The 20,484-nt window shown below is 47.8% G+C and overlaps 2 protein-coding genes across 3 annotated transcripts in view; both read right to left on the bottom strand.

The window, feature by feature from the left end:
* The window catches only part of LOC121365583 (E3 ubiquitin/ISG15 ligase TRIM25-like), a 430,661-nt gene that overhangs the window by 398,317 nt on the left and 11,860 nt on the right, over positions 1–20,484 (bottom strand). The window lies entirely within an intron of this gene.
* Positions 6,782–17,279, bottom strand: LOC121365579 (sulfate transporter-like). The gene is made up of 3 exons (XM_041489898.1): positions 17,238–17,279; positions 11,639–12,265; positions 6,782–9,361 (listed from the first exon to the last, which is right to left on the bottom strand). Exons 2-3 carry the CDS (start codon positions 12,251–12,253, stop codon positions 7,865–7,867), a joined length of 2,112 nt encoding a protein of 703 aa, XP_041345832.1. The 5' UTR covers positions 12,254–12,265; positions 17,238–17,279; the 3' UTR covers positions 6,782–7,864.

Raw genomic sequence — 20,484 nt, 5'->3', positions numbered from 1 at the left:
CAATTCACTGAAGAAGTGATGAGTCAGCCATTGAAGAGCAGGCCAGGCTGGACTTTTAAGTCTGATTGTTCCCTGGGATGAAACACAGCTGAGCACAATCCATCTTTGGGTTTGATCTTATTTAGGAAGATCCAGCTCTGGATCTCTGCCCTGCCCACCACAAAAATGGGGTGAAGCACTTTTTCCACCCGTGGCAGGATTTAGGTTACCTTCAGCCTCCAACCTGCTGCCTGCTGCTGCTTTTCCTTCCCAATTCCATCTTCATTTCCATATTCTGGAGCTCTTTTATTTGTTGAGATTTCCTTTATGCCCTGATGGAGCTTGGGAAGCCCTGACAGAGCCCTGCTCTTCCCCCTCCCCGAGATTTCTGCCTCCAAGCCTTCCCTGCCATCCTCCCCTGGAACTTTTCTCTCCCCTTTCTTGTGTTCAGATTCCCAGTTGCTTTTGTATACTCCCAACAATAAACATCTATTTCAATATATTCCATACTTTACTGTAAGATATTCCATACTTTTCACAGTTCTCAAGCTCCTTGTCCTCACTGGTTCTCTGTGCTGGAAATCCCAGCTGTGGGCACTGAGGAGAGGCCACTCCACATCCTCCATCCCAGCAGAACACCCTCGCTGGCACTGTGCACATCTCTGCAATTAATTCCTTTTTCTGCATGAGGTGAGGCAAGGGCAGAAAATACAAAAGCTTCACGTTCGCTGTGGGAAAAGCATCACAAAACAAACAAAAAAACAAAATAAAAAAGAAACCCACCAGGGAACTCCAGGTGACCTTGAGGCACCCAGGGCTGTGCTGCCCTCCTCACGCAAGGTCAGCACAGCTGGAACAGTTTGTTTCCAAAAGCACCTTCAGGGCTTGTTCTTTATTGCCACTATAAACTCACTCCGTGCTCAGCTCCATCCTTGGGCTGCACAGATGGTTTTGGACAATGCAGGTGGAGACAGCACCCTGCCTGCACTGACACAGCCCCTCCTGCTTCCCAGAGCATAAATAAAATAAAAATAAAATCCAAACTTTTTATTCCTGGCACGGTGTGTGAGCAATGAAACATCCATCTACGCCACACTGCAGCCAGGTGAGAAACGGAGCAGTGCCAACAAGCTCCAGGCACAAGGAAAAGCAGGAGTGGTGTTTGCTGGTTTCTAGCCCAAAGTGAGCAAAAACCATGGAATTTCCTGCCTCTGGGGTTGTTATCCAGGCATTTTGCAACAGGCAAAGGCAGCAAATTGAAGCCTGTGCTGCTGTGTCAATGCATCCCTTCTGTTTTACAGGACAAGCTGGCACCTCCAGTTTTCCTGGGAACAGATTTAAGTGCTCTGCACAAAGGGGTTTGCTTTAAGGTTTGCAAATACATTTGTGTATACATTATTTATGTATACAATAAATGCAATATTGTGTATACAACAAATACAATCTTGTATTTTATTTAAGCCAATAAATACATTATTTGGCTTCTGGAAGCCCCTCAGGTCATGGGCCAGCCTGGCTTAGGACATGGCTGCACCCACTGCTCCCATGGCTTAGGTCACAATTTTAATTTTTTTTAAAAAAAGGAAGTGAGCCAGGTAAAGGTGCCAGGTAAAAGTGCCAGGTTAACAGAGATGCTCTTCCTTACCTTCAGATGGGGGGGTCTGACAGCATTTTTGGATGCTGGTTCAGCTTCACTTGAAATGTATTTACTGCAAAACATCATCTTTTTTTAAGGGGGAAAACAAGGAAAAGGAGACAAGCCCAGAAGTGGTGCCACTGCTGAGATGGCAAAACGCAACAGAAGCACCCGAGGACAAAAAAGCTGAACAGAACCTCTGCAGTTGTTTTTTGGAAAGGGATTATTTACATTTCTGCAGGAGGTAACACATCCCAGGAAACATCCCCTGTTCCCTGGCAGGGCAGTTTAATGTTCAGGGGCCCCAGCAGGGCAAAGATAACACAAATACTGAGAGGCCAAAAGTGCCCCTGCCCCTGGGGGGCTGAGGGACCAGGAGAACTACAAATAAACAGCAATAAAGAGCATTTTCACTCCTGGAAAATGGAAAAAAAGAGCCAAGCACATCAGCTATAGAGGTTTTTGGGAGCACTCTATACAACAAGGAGCAAAAAAATTCCTTTTGCTGCCCCTTGTTGCTGTCCCTGTGCTTTTCCCTGCATGGCACATTCCCAGTGCCCATTTCCAGATTATCCAGCTCATCACTGCAAAGGCTGCAATGGCTCTGCAAACAGATTCAGCTGAGTCCAGGGAGTAAAAACGTGGAGACACATTTCTGTTTCCTACTGATCTGGCACCCAGGCAGGCTGTTTGGCACCCTTAGGGGGTGAGGACCTGGCACAGGGTGCCCAGAGCAGCTGCCCCATCCGAGCACCTGGGAAGGTGTTTGGAATGAGATGATCTTCCCACCCAGCAAATAATTTTCTCCCAATACCTAGTTTAATCTCCTGCCACGGGACAAGATTGGATCTCCCATCAGATTTGAAACAGCAGAAGGTTTTTGCCACCACTCAGACACTGTGATGCTGTCACAGGGTGTGGTGGCAGCTTTGGGACAACGGGTGATGAAGCTTCTTCATGAAGAGGTGCTGCAGCAGCTGTACCAAAGGTCTCAGAGGTTTGTGTGGAAAGGCTCTGAGCAGGCTGGAGCCCTGGGACACTTTTCCCAAGCACCCCCAGAGGCAGGAGATGGGGCTGGGGGTCCCACAGGAGCAGGGATGGCAAGGATGAGTTAATGCCAGGTAAGGCAGAGCCCAAAGCTGCCCAGGGAAATGTGCTGCTGGTCACCTCAGCTGGGAGCCAGGCTGGTGTGGCTGGAGGCAAGGGCTGTTCTCTGCTTTTCAGGAGGAAGCTCCTGCAGGCATTCCCACATCCCAGTGCTCCTTCTGCTCTGCTGGCACCAGCACAAGAGCTGCAGCCTGTGCACAGAGGTCCCCTGAGGTGAAAGGCATCCTCAGGTAAAAGCTGAGCCAGGAAAGCCTTCTCCATAACTCAAGGACACCTTTGCAGGCACAAAGTCACAGAACTGCCCTGAACTGCCCTCTCACAGCTGCTCACAGGTTTTTCTGGCTTGTCCTGGCCATGACCTGAGCAAGCCACAGAAGCTGGGACAGAACCACAGAATCAAAGGGAAGGGACCCACAAGGACCATCAAATCCAGCCCCTGGCGCTACACAGCCCCAAAATCCCACCCTGGGATCCCTGGGAGGGTTTTCCAAACCCTCCTGGAGCTCTGGCAGCCTCGGGGCTGTGCCCATCCCTGGGGAGCCTGGGCAGTGCCCAGCACCCTCTGGGGGAAGAACCTTTCCCAAAATCCAGCCTAAACCTCCCTGGCCCAGCTTGATTTATCTCCAGGACCGCTGAAACACACGGCAGCAATTCTGCAAGGCTGAGTGTGCAACAGCAGCTGCTGCAACTACACCTGGTGTAAAGTACCAGCAGCACCACACGTGGCCACTCCACAGCTCAGGAACTCAGCCTGGCCCACAGGAGGGTCTGCTGCCTGGCACAGGGCACAGGAGGGTGCTGCTCCCTGGCACAGAAGGGTGCTGCTCCCTGGCACAGGGCACAGGAGGGTGCTGCTGCCTGGCACAGGAGGCTGCTGTATTGTAAATCAAAGGCGACTCCAACGTTGGTGAGGGAGAGAGAACGATGCATGTGACTCCAACTTATCAGAAGGCTAATTAATTACTTTATTACACTATACTACATACATTTAACCTCAACTGAATCTGCCAGGCACTCACTCTTGCTCCCAGCTGCACAGAGCTGCACCCTGCTCTGATTCTCTCAGGACAGTCCAACACACACACTCAGTGCCAAGGAAACAAAACATCCTCACCTTGGCTAAACAATCTCCATACTGCATTCTGCTTCGGCACAACACAGGCACAGCAAGTGAGAAGAATTGGGTTTTCCCTTCCTCTGAAAACGGTTTTGGTGTCAGAACACTCAGACAATGAAACATTTCGAGGGAAAAACAGAGCCTGGCATTCAGCAGGAGAGTGCTACAGAGATTTCCAGTACAGCTGAGACTGAGAGTTCATTTCCATAATGCTCTGTTGTTGACATTAATGAACGTGCTAATGATCTCTTAATTCTTCATTTAGAGGGATAACTGCTGATTGGGACATTTGGGAATAGAGCTGAACTGATTTGTACCAGCTTCCAGTCTGGCCTGGGCTCTGGAGGTTGCACCTGGGAGGAACATCCCTGCTCCAGACCGATGGAAAACCCAAACCCAATCGTTCTGAGGGACCCTCTTCCCAAATTCACAAATCCAGGGGATGGGGGAAGCACAGGCAACAGTGAGTATGGCAGATTTTCCCCTTAAAAACCTGGCACATGCCCACCACTGTTCATTTCAAACAGCAGAAAGCAGGAGAGCCCTTTCCAGGGCAGGACAGGAATATCACAAAAGCATAATTGGAGATATCCAGCTGCTGCATCCATCACACAGCAGCAAAATACAAATACATAAATATATGGATTCCTTTAGAAAACAAATGCTTTAGAGGAAAAGTTTCCAATCAGTGATCCCCAATTCCTAAAGATAAAACTGGATTATTTTAAAGGGTCCGTAAACAAAAAACGTGCTGCTTACCAGTAGGCTCAAATCAGATTCATGTCACTGCTAAAAAACAATTCCAGGCCTAAGAGGAACAGGGCTGAAACCCACTGTTGTGAGAAATTCCAGCCATAATAAGCTTTAATCTCCAGTTAATTCCCAAGAACTCCCAATTGCACTGAACTCTGGCAAATGGCATTTATTTCAGTTCCCATTTAGCCAGGGCAGCGTGCATTAACAGATACTTATTAATTTTAAATAAGAACATTAAAAGTATTTAGTTTGGTTGCCTGGCTGCTTTTGCTGTTGCATTTTAATAGTTTCTTGTGTTTTGTTGGAAATGAAATTTGGAGGCTGCACAAACAGCATTGAGGCCAAATGCAACGTGCTCCAGGTAATGTGCAGCACATCTTTTAGATATAATCTAATTTAATTATCTGACAAATCATTTTATGGCTGTTTTATTGTGCTTTTATGCAAATAAATACCCAGGAGCCACAAATACACATCCCACTAGTTGCAGGAAGTGGGTCCTTTTTGGAGTTAACATTGCTATTCTTCCCTTCCTGGCACAGGCAGGAATGCATTTGCAAAACCATCTTGTAATAAATAAAGGATTGGAATTTGGTTACACAAACCTGTGCACGGTCACAGGTGAAAAAATCTCCACCTGGGCAGCATGGAAAGAACATGGGAGAGAGGGGAAGGGGAAAGAATCACCCGGAGGAATTTTTATTTGCCTTCTGTCCCACTGGTGGCTCACCTGCCCTGAAGTGTCCTGGGCAGCAGCTCCTTCCTCCCCTCCCTGTGTCCTGCCCATGCCTCAGGGGTGAGAACAAGCAGCTGCAGGAAGGCAGGAATATTTGCAAATAAATAACAAATAAAACATCTGCAACCACCACCGTGCTGTCCTTTACTGTCAGCACTTTCAGTGCTGCTCTGCCCTCTGGCAAAACAGGAGTTAAAAATCAGCATTTCAAAGCTGCATCGAGGCTTTTCCTCAAAGCTCCAGAGATTTTTTCTGACCATGTGAAAAAAGTGAGCTGCAAAGGGACTCCCCCAGGCCATGGCACTGCCACCCCTGTGGGGACAAACCTGCCCTCCCAGGGGCTCTGCACACAAACCAGGTTGGCTTAAAAACTGAAATACAGCCTAAAAAAAATGTAACCCTGCTCACTGCCCTTCCACAGCTCAGCCCAATCCTCCCTGGCAATGCCAATTCAGTGGTCACAACTCCCCACCCTGCACAAAGCATCCTCAGCCCAGAGTGAAAACGTTCCTGCAGGAGGTTACGGCAGCAAAGGAAAAAAAATTCAGCAGAATTTGGGATTCTTCTCCTTCATAAAGGAGCCTCAGGGCTGAGACAGAACATTTGTGGGGTTTCAGCCCTGCAGACTTTTCCCAGGGACACACAGAGGCTTTTTCCTCACCAGTGCCAGTCCCAGGAGGTGCAATGGGTGGGCACCAGCGAGGTTCTGCCTTTCCAAGCTGTGCTGCAGCCACCCCTCACCTCCCCCAGCACTTCTGTGCTGCTCTGGGTCCTCAAAAATGCAGCAAATTCAGTTAACACAAAAAGGACTCATCTTCCTGCTGCCTCATCCTTCTCTGAGGCTCCCAGGGTGAAGTGATCCATGACATTCAGCTTTCACAGAAAGAAGAGAATAGTTACTGGTCCTTGCTCAGGAAAAAAAAAATACAAAAAATAAACCAACAAAACAGTTTAAACTCAAAATCTCTTTCTATTTAGTACACATTTCACAATTTATACTGGGTTTTACACCTTTTTTACTTCTGACTCATTATTTTTGAATTATTAAGGATGAGAATATTGTCTATTCACAGCACCTTTCCCTTTTAAAAGCTGTGAAGCACCTGAAATTCAGACTGTAAACTCCTCTGGGAGGAAAGCACCCTCTTCCAGGGATGTGTGCTGTGTATAGCTGGCATTCAGGAAAAACTGTTAATCTCTCAATTCTGCCTTCACAATTGTATTCTACTGCTGTGAGGAAAGCAGTAAAAAATCCTTCCCTTGTATTTTAGCATGAAGAACAGGCACTCTTCACTTCCACAGAATTTAAAATCAAAGTAAAAAGCTCGATTTATACTGACCTGGTTAAAAAAAAGTCCAGGAAAGAATTTTCCTGGCTCCTTTTCCAATGGTCTGTGCACTTTTCACTTCCACAGAATTTAAAATCCAAGTAAAAAGCTCGATTTATACTGACTTGGTTAAAAAAAAAGTCCAGGAAAGAATTTTCCTGGCTCCTTTTCCAATGGTCTGTGCACTCCCATTGCATAAAGTCCAGGACAGAGCAAACGGTTTATAGCCAATAAATCCTGCATTCATGCACAAAGTCTGTGTGACATGGACACATTTGGGCAGACGTTGGATCACCTATTTGTCCCTTTTTACTTTGGTGCCTGTGATTCTCTCTACCTGGCATAAAAAAACTGCCTAGAAGGGACTTTTTTTTGGTTAAAATTAAAGAGCTAGATATTTTCCATATCTAATGCTCACAATTCTAAAGAGCTCCTAAATATTAGGAAAACGATTGACTGACCATAGGAATGAATCAGACTTCTAAAGAGTCATCTGTGAAAAAAAAAATCATTAAAATCAAGCTGGAGAGGCAGCATTTCCATGGGCACAGGCAGGTGAAGGCCTGTGGAGAAATGAGATAACCATGTCCTTGTGGCCTGGCTGAATCAGGAGGCAGTGCCAAAACCTCTGGAGGTGAGAGGTGCTTGCTCAGAAGATAGTCCTTAAGATATCCTCCTGCATGTTTACATTTGATTTCTCTATCTGAAATTCAGGGAGGCTGCAAGTTCAAGCACTGCCCAGTAAAGACCTGAGCAAACAGTCCCTGGCAGCCCTTCCTGGGCAAACACAAGGGCGTGGTGATGGAAAGCAATGCCAGAATGAGGGATGAGAAATGAGTTGCCTCATTCTTCAGCTGCACAGGATGTCCAGACTACTCCAAAATCCCACCTCATCCACAAGGACAGGGTGGCAAAAAAGACTTGATCAGAACTTCAGAGTGGAACTGAGACACAGAAAGCTCCAGAGAGGAGACATGAGATGAACAACCCCATGGAAATTTAAGATCTGCAGACTGGCCACAATCAAGTTAAGAACCGCTTTCATTCAGCACCTCCCACGGAATCACTACCCCAGGCAGGTAAATCCAGAGGGATTGCAGGGTACCAGCGTGCTGCCTCCACCCTGCCCTGCTACCTGAGCACACACCCACTGATTTCATAGACGCATTTTGCCCAGCCTTTGTTCCAATCTCCCTCTTTCCAATCTAGTTCTTCGGAGCACCGTGCCGCTGCGTGCCCAGGGCGAAGTCCACGGCCTGGTGCACGCTGTGGAAGAGCAGGTGGTCCTCCCCCTCCTTGAAGAACTCCCCTCGGAGCAGGGAGCTCCTGACAGAAGGGTTGCACTGGGCCAGCAGCACGTGCACGTCGATGTCCCCGTAGTCCTTGCAGACCTCCTTGAGCGTGCGGATGCCGGCCGTGTCCAGGAACTGCACGGCGCAGCAGTCGATCACGATGCTGTGAAACCCCACAGGTTCCGACCCAAAATCCACGGGGACGCCGCTCTGCTTGTCCCCAGAGCCCGCCTCCTTCTCCTTGAGCTTTCTCTTCTCTGCTTTCTTCTTGGCCGCCTTCACCCACACGGGGTTGACGCCAGTTTGCTTGTAGAGGGTGGATTTGAAGCACTCCTTGTTGATGTAGTAGATGGGGGCCTCGAAGCGGAACACCACAACCCCAGGCTGGGTTTGCAGGTTCTTGTAGGCAGACAGGGACTCGTAGGTCTCCGACTCGGCCACCCAGCCCAGCAGCGGCGCCTCGGGGCGCTGGGTGCGGAAGATGACGCAGAGCATGGAGAAGCAAACCCCCACCAGGAGCCCGATCTCGGTGCTGACGAGCGCCGTGGCCGCCATGGTGACCCCCCAGACCACCGTGTCCACCCTGCTCAGGTGCCACATTTTGGGCAGGTCCCTGAACTTGAGCAGGGCTCCGCGGAGGTTGACGATGGTTATGACGGCGAGGACGCATTTCTGCAGGGAGTAGAACAAAGGGGCGATCACAAGGAGGACCAGGAGGATCACCAGACTGGTCACCATGCCGGACATTTGGGTCCTACAGCCCGTGGACTCCTTGACCAGGGTCTTGGCGAGGGCTGCGCTGGTCGTGAAGCAGTGGAAGAAGGAGGGAATGATGTTGCAGAAGCCAATGGCGTACATCTCCTGGTTGGCCCTCACGGAGTAGCCGTGCTTCTTGGCAAACATCTCCGACAGGGACACGGTGATGGCAAAGCCAATGATGGCAATGGGGATGGCATCCAACGCCACGTCGGGAATCAGGGTCCAGACTGGCGGGCGTGGGGGCAGAAACCCCGTGGGGATGTGGCCAGAAACGCTGGAGCCGTAAGTCTCTCTCAGCTTCCCAAAGTGAGATGCCAGAGTGGCCGCCACCACCACGAAGAGCTCCACAGGAACTGGAGCCTTGAGCTTGGATTTGAAGCGCTCGTTCAGCTCTTTGGCTGGGATGAGCACCAGGAAGCACAGGAAGCTGGTGATGAGGTCACAGATGTTGGTGGTGTGGATGTTCCTGAAGATGTTTATCCAGGTGGTGATGAGGGAGCCCACGCCCCCGCTCCGAGGAATGTCCAGGCCCAGCAGGTACTTGACTTGTGAGGTCAGGACAGTGATGGAGGCCCCTGTGACGAACCCACTCAGCAGAGAATCCGAGAGGTACACCGAGACAAAGCCCACCTGGAAGAAACCCATGGCCACCTGGAAGAAACCAACCACACACAACATGTCAGGACACAAATCCCACAGATTTTGTCAGCTGGGATTAAAAAAACCCAACACTGCATGGCCCTGGAGGATGAGGCATGGTCTGAGCAGGGAGGAAAGTCTCAAGTATTCAAACCAGGCTTTTTTGGGGGTCTTCATCCCCTCAACAAATGTTTATTGTTTGCTCTGCTAATTACCCTGGCGGGGAAAAAGAAGAGAAGAAAACCTAGGGAAAAAAACAAACGCCACATCTGAAATGCTGTCTGCTTTTGCCATTTCTCTTTCAGTTCCTCTAAACTCTGTGAACTTCACAAGGATCTAAAACTTTCCCGGTGGCCTTCATCTGCCTTGCACTGGAGTTCAGAGCCTGCAATAAAACCACAGCTTGTGGGGTGACAACTGTCCTCTGCACTGCAGAAAGTTTGATGCCTCTGACTCAGAAAGTCTGTGAACTGCAAACTCCTCTGCTGCAGACCATAAAAACAGAGATAACTGGGAACTCCATGAGAATCTCCAAGAATTACTGAAGATAAGGCAAGGTTTGCAACCTGGACTGGCTGAAATCAGCTCACAGCTTTCAAAGGCTCCCTTATAACCTTGATAATTAATTCAAGGTTGTTCTAAGTGTAAAACATCAATAATAATTAGCTTACCTAGTTAGTATTAACTGCTGTGAGAAGATTTTCTTTTTATGATTTGACTGTAAAGTTTCTGCTACAAAGAGTATGTGATTTTGGTTGAAAAAAATAAATTTGAGGGTGTTGGTCTGTAGAGAATATGCCTAATATTCAGAGGGACTGAAGATAAACTGATCCGATTTCTTCAGATAAAGAAATTTAATTGTATTTGTACCTGCAAAGACTATTAAGTGCAATTCACAAACTGCACCCATCCCACAGGGATGAAAGATGAAACCCAAAATCCAGCATAGCCTGGGAGGCCCAGAATATTCCTGAAATAACTCAACAGAAACTTGCAGTACAAAAAATTCCAGGTTGTGTCCAAAACCTGTGTTTTAAAGTGTCACAAACATGTTTTGTTCCCCTCCTGTAAATTTTGATTGGCTGCCACCCCAGACAGATGAGAACAAATGAATGTGAACCAACAAACTCAAATACCACAGCTCTGCAGTACTGCTAAAAATAATCCCATTCTGGTTAATGTGTAAGACCTAAAAACAAGGATACCTGCTTTAAGTTCTAGAAAATAAGTAGAGACATATAAATATAAAATATACTGTATCCTCTCAGTAGAATCCTTCCCATGCAATAGCATTGTTTTGGCTTCAAACGGGCAAACAGCAAATTTTGAAAAGCACATTTACAAATAAAAGGAAACTGGAGATACTTTTACTGTCCAAGTTTTTCTTTGTTAAAGGCAAATGATTAAAGACTGGAATTAGGAGCTGATGCACCACATTTTGGCCCAATGAAATGGGGTCTAATGCCAAAAAAATAAACAGAGCTTCAGGCCACAGTGAGGAAAGTGGTGAGCAGAGGTGGGATTGAGAGCTGGAGGTGCAGGCAAAACTTTACAAAAGAAAGGCCTTGTAAAATCAGGTCTTATTACTATTTTAACTGAATTAACAGTTAGTCTGTTGAGTTTCCATGAGAAACAAATTCTAGGAATGAAAATAAATTTGCATAACAATCTATTCTTGTGAAAAAAAAACGAGATGCACTTACAAAACAAGAATTCTATCTCATTAGAATATTAGTATAGAAGAAGAATATTAGAAGAAAAGTAGAAGAATATTAGAATACTAGAAAAAAATATGTAAACTATATAAAACTAGAAAAGTTTGATAGACATGTGCAATAACCCTTACCAACCAATGAACTGAGTTTCACTAGATTACTAACCAATTACATTCAAACACAGTACTATCTAATACCCTATAAAAATGAACTCTCCATAATAAAAAATGTAATATTCTGCATAAAAAATCAGATGCCTAGTCTCATTTCTATCTCTAACGCAAGGCCAACAATAACTCCAGCAGAAGTGTCCCACCTCCCTACCATTGTGCCCATTAATATGTTTTCCACTTTGTACATTATTTTGATCAGGTGCAATTTCCTTGTAAAACCAGTTCTGCAAAAGCGTGAAGTGCTTTTTTTTTTTTTTTTGCAGCGTGTCACCGGCTGTAAAAAAGCCACTTCTTAGGTAACAAACCTTCACAGGATTTGGCAGGGTAATCACTGCATTAAAAAAGAAAACCCAAAAACCAACCCAGCCCCAGAGGTGTGGACCAGCTCCAGCTGCCCTTACCTGGTACACCCCAGAGATGAAGGTGATGGTGGCAGCCACGGCCATGGCGTAGCAGCCCCTGTCACAGAGCGGCTCTGTCCCGTTCCCGGTGCCATTCCCGAGCCCCTCCAGGCCTGGCACAGCTGGCTCCAGCTGGTAACCAGCTCTCTCCACCTCCCTGTCCACCACCTGGCCCAGCATCAGGCAAACCACGCCGAAGATGCTGACGGAGATGTGGCGGGAGGTGCCGAAGATGCAGTAAATGATGCAGGAAAAAAAGGAGGTGTAAAGGCCATAAATGGGCTCCAGCCCCGCCAGGAGGGAGTAGGCAATGGACTGTGGGACCAGCAGGACCCCCACGATCACACCAGACATCACATCCCCCAGGAGGTACTCCCTGAGTTTGTATTTGGGAAGCCACTGTAAGATGGGGAAGAACCCCAAAACGCAATCTTTAATTTTGGCCGGGGTGCAGCTGCAAGTTTCTTTTGCTCGTTTAAGCAGCAGAGCCTTCATGTTCCTCTTCTTCTCCTGGGGTTCCAGGAACATTGTGTGATGGAAACTGCACTTGGCATCATCTCCTTCTGGCCCTTCCATCATTTCATGGATGTGGTTGGTCTCTGTCATCGCTGCCATCACCAGGACTCACTGAAAACACAAAGAAAGACCATTAAACCAAAAATGAATGTACAATGTGAGACTTGAACACAGCATTTATGAAAAGCAAGGGCTGAAATTCTCAGTTCAGCAGAGAGAAAGCAATTTCCAAGCAAACTGGGAACCTCTCAGCTTGCTTGGGAATTAAGAAAATGAGATTTTCTCAAGGGAGCCTCCCCACTGCATCCCTGTGAAGCAAGGAATGACCCTTCCCAGGAGGGAAGCTGACATCCTGTGCAATACACCTGCTGCTGGCAGGGTTGGGAAATGGACAGGAATGCAGCAGCACTGCCTTTCTGCAGGCTTCCTTGAGAAAAATCTCTGCCTGCAGCCTGTTCCACCCTGCACAGCCAGACAGAGGGGTTATTGTAGTGCCACAGCCACTCCAGCTCAGCTGCTGAAAATTAACTGCAAGTGGGACATTTCCAGCAAAGCACAGCTCAGTCTACATCTCTTGTGGGTTGTTTTTTTTTTTTTGTTTGTTTTTCTTTTTTAATGCAGTGATTTCACCTTGCAAATCCTGTAGAGGTTTGTTACCTAAGAAGTGGCTTTTTTACAGCCAATGACACGTTGCAAAAAAAAGCACTTCACACTTTTGCAGAACTGGTTTCACAAGGAAATTGCACCTGATCAAAATAATGTACAAAGTGGAAAACATATTAATGGGCACAATGGTAGGGAGGTGGGACACTTCTGCTGGAACTGGTGCTCTAGACCAAGCTTCCCACAGTAAAACAGGGTAATTATATCAATAATTTAATCCTGGGAACATATTGCCTGACTGGGAAAGAGCAAACTCTTGATGAGACAAACCCTAATGAAACTTGAGCACACCAAGTGACTGCCAGCACTTAGACAGCTCTCCCACCTGCAGAAACATCCAGAATTCTCCAGAAAACTCCTTGAACCCCAATACCTGGTATCACCAGTACAGTGAGGCCATTTCAGCCAGGAACTCACTGGTCTGGGGTGAGACCCAGCAAGAGAACCCTGAGAAGTGTCACTGCAGTCCCAGAGTGCCAGTGACAACGTGGATTTGATGTGCTGCTCACGTCCTCTCCGTGCAGTGCAAACATCAGCCAGACTCCTGTCCGTGGAACGCTCACTGCTGAATTAATTGCCCAATTAATTGTCCAATCGTCCTGAATTAATCGTACCAATTAATAAATTGCTACTGGAACTGGCAGTGCTAAGGATGCCGCTTGAGTCTGCCCCAGAATGTGTCCAGTTAATCACCATTTCTCAAGCAGCTACAGCATCACAGAACTGTGGAGTCATTGAGGCTGGAAAATCCCTCTGAGATCACCCAGTCCAACCACTCCCAGCTGTGCCAAGGTCTCCTCTAAGCCATGTCCTCAAATGCTACAAGTCTTAAATCCCTGCAGGGATGAGGACTCCAGCACTGACCTGGGCAGCTGTGCCAGGGCTGGACAGCCTTGTTGGTACAGAAATATTTCCTAATTAAAACACTCCTTGCTACCATCCCTGCAGTGTGAGTTTCCCAAAGGTATGGGAGGCAGAAGTGAGAGGAGTGATTTTGTGTGGTGCCTGCTGCCTTAGGACAGCCTGAGCAGAAGGAACCCACAAGAGCAGAACCAACTACAGAACTTAATGTTGACAATGGCTTCTTCAGAGACTTCTAAAACCAATTAAAAAGCAATTCCACCCAACTAATCCAACCGTGGTGTCCCTGTCCCTGGAGCTGCAGACACACCTAAAGCCAACACACAGAAAATACCAGGGAGGAGTTTTGGTTTCATCTCCTGCTCCATGCTGGGACCCCCAAAGGAATTTCCATTCAGCACAGACCCAGACAGAGAGTGTCTCTTTGGGGGTAAGCTCCTGCACCCTCCCAAATAACCAAACCCTGCCACTCTTTGCTGGCTGTGCCTGAGCTGGTACTGAAAGGAAAGCTTCAAACACAGACCCCAAACCAGCAGGGATGGATTTTCTGTGTGACAGGGCTGTATCCCTCCCTGCTGTAATATCCCAGGATGGAAAAGCCCTCCCAGCCCAAGCTGTGCTCAATGCCCACCTCGTCCCCAGCCCAGAGCACTGAGTGCCACATGAAGAGTCAGGATCTTTAAATGAAGAACCTGCACTGCAAGAAGGGACATGCTAAGGATGATACAGTGATCACACCTGGAGGAGACCCCCACCCCTACCCTGCAGGTTTCCAATCTCACCCACCTGTACAGGACTGTAAATTGTGCTCAGGGATGATTTACAGCCCTCACAACCCCCCTAAATACAAAGTGAGAATCAAGGGAGTATTACAAAAGCCTGTGTCAGCTCTACTTTGCAAAAGTACGTTTTGGAGCTGTATTTGCTCAAGAAGTTTTATTTGTTTTACCAGCACAGAGTTACAAATCAAAAGGCTTCTCACCCACCCAAAGCTCAGCAAATCAACACTGCAAAAGCTCAGGGGAAAAAAATCAAGCCAGGCTACTTTTTATGTGTAGCAATGAGTTTGTTTTCTGAGATTTTAGTAAAGATTTCAGTAGTGAAAATTCGTTTGATTCCTTCTGTCCCTCCTCCAGGACTTGCAGACAGCTTACCCAAACCTGGGAATTTTCTGAAATGTGCCAAGATAAACCCCAGACAGCTTACTTTAGTGCTGCTGCAAAACATTTGCATGGGAGGGGGTGCCTGGGTTTCAGTCATGTCCAGACAGTAGGGAAATGTTCTAAGTAAAAACCTTTTTGGCTCCAGAGCTCTGAGCACATACTGGCTCTTTGTGCTGACTTGCATGACAGCTTTCTCTCCGTGGCATGAAAAGGACCTTTCAGCACACAGTCCCTGCCCCTTGCCATGTCAGGACAGTAGGAAATGATACAATTTCCAACACTCATTTCACCCTGTTCTGCCTCAAAGTGCTGCCCTGTATCAATTTTGTAACTGTTAGCCCTGGCTTGTCTAATAAAACTGGATTTTATTCTTATACAGAAAAAAAAAAAAACCCAATCCTGAGAAAGCACCTTTGGTTCACAGTTTGGGCACTGAAGGACATTCTGTACATATAACATGCAAAGAAGCTGCTGTGGTTTTTATTCTGAAAGCTGCTATTTACACACAGCCCAGAATTCACTTTTATCACTCCTTTTGGCCTTTCAGGGAGTGTCTCGTTGTGACAGACTTCACTTAAGATAAAAAAACCTACAAGACAGACCTGAGGAAATTTCCAGTATCTGTTATCAACTGACTGCCATAAAATGAAGATACAGGGAGGTCCTGCAGTCTCTAGAAGTCATCAGACCTCCAGGCTATTTCTGGAGCCCATCTGGGCCTTTCTTTCTGATCCCATGATGTGGCAGCATCTGCCTGGCTTCTGTTTTTGGGGGAGCACTACCTGCAGCCCAGGGCTGGCTTGGACTTCATTCGTCTGTGGCACATGAGAGTCACCTTGAGAGTGAGAGGAAACTGGATTGTGAAGCTCACTCACCTGCTGAAATAACTACTACAAGGTGAAACTTCAGATGTGAGCATTTCAGAGTAGAAACTGAATCAAAAGTATTCTTTCTACAACACCCATCTCAGTTTTCCTTATTTTTCTACATTTAAATTCTCACTGTATGTGATCACACTCCACCCTCATGTACCCCTTGCTAGACAGGAGAATTTACATGCACTAAAAACTAATGCATAAATCCATAATCTGAAAGTCATGAACAATTTCTGGAGAATTGTAAAGGTGAATCAGAAATCCAAGTTCCACACAAACTGAACCAGAGCTGGGCCCTTAGAAAATGCACCCCCTAAGAATAAAACAGGAAAGTATATCACATCATTCTGACAACTAAATCTTTGACCTTTCTCTTGTTGGACAACAACCTTTTTCAAATAATGTCTTTACTGTTGTGGAGCAACAAGGAAATTCAATATTACCATGATAACACCAAGATAAGCATTGGAACAACACTGCCTGCACCTTGGAATTGGACAGAATCCTTCATATCCTCCAGCAAAACATTCAAGCCACAAACATTTACTTCCACAAAGGACTGAAAATAACATGAATAATGAAAACCACGTTTAAGGAACACATGTGGAAATAGAGCCGCCTCGCTTTTGGCACAGTAACCAGCAGCCATCCACTCATGTGGGAAAACCTGCAAAGCTGGACAATAAAACCTCTCTTTTGTGAAATATGGGATCTGCTCCTGCTCCAAATACGGGATCTCCTCACTTTTCCCAAGCAGCAGCAGCAGTTTTGGGGAAGATCCCATGGAATCCCTGCTGGCAGCCAGCTATTCCAGGGAAGTTGTGCCACCTCCCAAGGGCAGCTGAGCGTGTTGGCTGCCCTGCCCTGGCTGAAGCAGACCCCTCCAGCAGCTTCCATCCCACCCGGATTTCTCAGGGAGAGCTTGCCAAGGCTTCCAGCAAGATATTCAAGTGTTAGGGCCCTTCTCCCACCCTGTCTGTTAGCAGGGGAAGGTGGAACACCGAGCAGCTGCGCTGGGCACTGAGGATGGGCTGAGGAAGAGCTGCCCAAAGGGATTTCCTCAGGCAGCAGCTGCCAGCTCAGCCCAGGGCATCCCACACTGCCCATCACAGCCCGGGCTGCATCCACAGGGCTGGGAGAGACCGTCCGATCCCAAGGGAAACACACCGCGACTGCGCTGGATAATGCAATTGTTGTTGTGTTTCAATTAACAAAAATTAGTACAATTAATAAAAGCCTGCAAGAAGAAGGCTGTGTGGCCCCCGAAGCTGCGGGTTTGGCTTTGGAAGCCAAGCCTGCACTGAGGGTCCTGGCAGAGCGGAAGGGAAGCGAGAGCAACGGCTCAGCTCCTCACACCACATCCACTTTCAGCCCCGGGGCACCGCTGCCTTCCCACCCAGCTTCCTTACGGCTTCCATCGGCATTTTCCTCTCCTCCTGCGCGTTCCGGAGCTGCGAGCAGCAGCCCAGGAGGATCCGAGCCGGACCCCGCTGTCCCCCGCCCCCTTCCCTCGGTACTCACCGCCCGCGGCTCCCCGGGGACCTGGGGCGGCTGGGACCAACCGACGGCCGGACAGAGTTACAGAGTTACAGACAGACGGACTGCCGGACAGACAGAGTTACAGACAGACGGACTGCCGGACGGACAGAGTTACAGACGGACGGAGGGACCGCCCGCCCGCGGCGGGTCCCGGCAGCACCGCCCCGCTCCGGGCAGGGAGGGCCGGGCAGAGCCGCGCCCCTTCCACCCCTCGGCCCGGGGCACTTCCGAGGGGGTTCGGCGTGCGGAGTTACGGGAGAGGCTGCCCCTGCTCCTTTATTTTGCACTCAGCCCTTTTAAATGGAAAGTATAGGGTTGATAATGTGAGGCGATAATGTGAGGTGAAGTGAAACTAAACTTTGTGCAGGTGGGGAACCGTGGCACTCTCTGGCCCCTTTTTAGTCCTGGGGTACCACTGGGATTCAATGAAAGCTGGATTCGTTGAACTGAATGGGATTCATTGGCACCTGGGAAGGAACTGCCGGACGGACAGAGTCACAGACGGACGGAGGGACCGCCCGCCCGCGGCGGGTCCCGGCAGCACCGCCCCGCTCCGGGCAGGGAGGGCCGGGCAGAGCCGCGCCCCTTCCACCCCTCGGCCCGGGGCACTTCCGAGGGGGTTCGGCGTGCGGAGTTACGGGAGAGGCTGCCCCTGCTCCTTTATTTTGCACTCAGCCCTTTTAAATGGAAAGTATAGGGTTGATAATGTGAGGCGATAATGTGAGGTGAAGTGAAACTAAACTTTGTGCAGGTGGGGAACCGTGGCACTCTCTGGCCCCTTTTTAGTCCTGGGGTACCACTGGGATTCAATGAAAGCTGGATTCGTTGAACTGAATGGGATTCATTGGCACCTGGGAAGGATGAAGGATCCTTGGTGATGTGGGTATTAAAAATCCCAGGTTTCTGTTAAGTGCTCTGCTCTTGTCTCTGGGCTGGAGGTTCAAGGTCGGAGGGGCCAGCCCTGTCTGCCTTCCCTTCCCTTCTCACAGAAAAGCAGACGTTTCATCTGAAGTCAAACATTGCCCAATATTTGCATTCCAGGTGGAACCTTGAATGCAAACTGTCAAAAAAACCCCACCAATACACAGCTGGAGCAAATGAAGCCAACTTCAAGCCTGGAGAATTCATGCTCTGGTCTTATCAGTGTTAAGCAAATGCTGTAAATCTTCCTGTAGAAATACTGAGTATTTCCATAGAAAACATTTCCCTTCTCCATGAGGGTCTATTAGATGTCATGGTAACCAGAACAGGCAATTGCAATGGAAATAGAAGAGCTCCCTCCCTCTTCCCTGACTGTCCATTGTCAAAAACATCAGTGACTGGCTTCCCAATCCCTTTAGGGACTTCCACAGGAGTTTTAATTGAGTTTGAAGTATATGGTGACTTCAAGACAACCAGAGCAAATCCTTGGCAGGAGTGACATCTATGACAAAAGCATTCAAAGCCTATTGTGCAGGGACTCTGCAGAATCCTAATAAGAAATCACGAACCCAAGCAATGGGTGTTCCAGCATTTTCATTCTTGTTCTAGAAGCACAGGCTGTGGAAAAACTTGGATCATCCAATATATCATGTCTTCATGGCAGAAACAGGGAAATAATATCTTCTTGGAACGTGACAGTAAAAGAAAAAAAATATCCCAAGCATTATTATTTTTCTGGACGTAAAAAAAAAGTAGGATTTTCTTCTTCTTACTTTTAGACTGATTTTCTTAAAAATGGGTGGAAAAAATCCAAGCAATTATTTAAGGTAATTAAATAATTTCACTTCCAACTGCTTTCTTCATGGTATATTAAGCTTTGTGGTTAATATATTTCTGTGCTGAGGGAACCTTTGGCCTTGGAGAAACGTGCCTCTGGGCTCCTCATGCTCCAGAATCTCCTGCCAAGGAGCTGGGGTTTGCTGACACACAAATGCCAGCATGTGCCATCTGCCTATCCCACTCAGCCTGCCTGGCAAACCCTCTGCTTCAACGGATCACCACATCATCTTTGGAACACCAAATCTCCACAGAGCAGGTCAGACTGCAAAGTAATCCTGGAAATGGCTTTGTTCCATGGAGCAGGTTCCACGGGCAGCCCCGGGAGCCCTCCCTCCTTGCCTTTTGCCCAGCAGCTCCTGTCCAGCCCTGCCGTGCCCTGGTGCCACCTGGCACATTGCTCTGCCTGTGATGCTGTTATCAGCCCTCTGTCCATAAACCCCACAGGCAGTGGCTCTCCCTGGCTCTTCCCAGTCTTTCCCAGGCTCTCAGCTCAGCGTTATCACCCAGCAGATAAAGGCAGCCTGTGATTTCCCCTGGCTCTCAGCCTCTTTGTGCCACCTGGCTCCCAGCCAGGAGCCTCCTGCCTTCAGTCCTGTCCTCCTGGCACCTCCCTGCCCAGTGCCCTGGTCCTGCTGGTACAGCTCCATGGGAGGATGGCTGGGTTATGCTGAAAGTGGTTAAAAATGAGTTATTTACTCTCCTTGCCCTTCCCTCCCTCTACAGCTCGCAGTGCACTGAGATTCGGGCCTGAATTTGCACATTTTTGCATTAAGTTTGGAGACGGAGAAGATGGAACTGCCTGGTTCCCATCTGTGAGTTCTGTCAGAGCTGGGACAAACCTTCCTTCCCACCCTGACCTGCTGGGCTTGGAAGGCTCTAATTAATGTCACACACACAGGTCCATGTGTGGCAGGTCTGACTTACTTAGAAAACCCATCAGACTAAGTAACAGGAAGAGGCCCATCCTAGTGCTTGAAATGCATTAAATTTAATTCAGTCACATCATTCAGTGCTTGGCAAAACCAAAAAAGAAGAGCTAAAATGAGCTGCTTTTAAAGGTTTCCATCAAGGATGAGACAAATGCCAGGTAAAAATTGAGTGGTTGGAGGTGAGAGGGCGTAATACAAAAGGAAAGATGCAATGAATCAGAGTTCTTAGGTAATCAAAATACTTAAGCCATAACGATATCAAAAAGAAATAAGTTCTGTCCTTATCTCAGAACTATGCATGTCACAATTATACTGTAATCATGAAAGAGTGTTCTGCACAAACATCTGTGCAGAATTGCTGCACTTTCACTGTGTGTCACAGTCCAATGTTGTCGCCTAGTCAAGAAGTAATTAGGTGATAAAATTTTCAGTGTTGATATGTGTTAGAAGGCTTAGTCAAATAATTGCTGGATTCTATGTGTTTTCTTGCCCTGCTTTCATCCAGTCTTTCAGCTCTTTGCTTCCTCAAGGCTAAAGCA

The sequence above is a fragment of the Pyrgilauda ruficollis genome, unplaced genomic scaffold (assembly GCF_017590135.1).
Source record: "Pyrgilauda ruficollis isolate IOZ18807 unplaced genomic scaffold, ASM1759013v1 scaffold97, whole genome shotgun sequence".
NCBI classification, from domain to species: Eukaryota; Metazoa; Chordata; class Aves; order Passeriformes; family Passeridae; genus Pyrgilauda; species Pyrgilauda ruficollis.
Note: the sequence above shows the minus strand (reverse complement) of the source record. Positions and strands in the feature narration are given on the sequence as shown.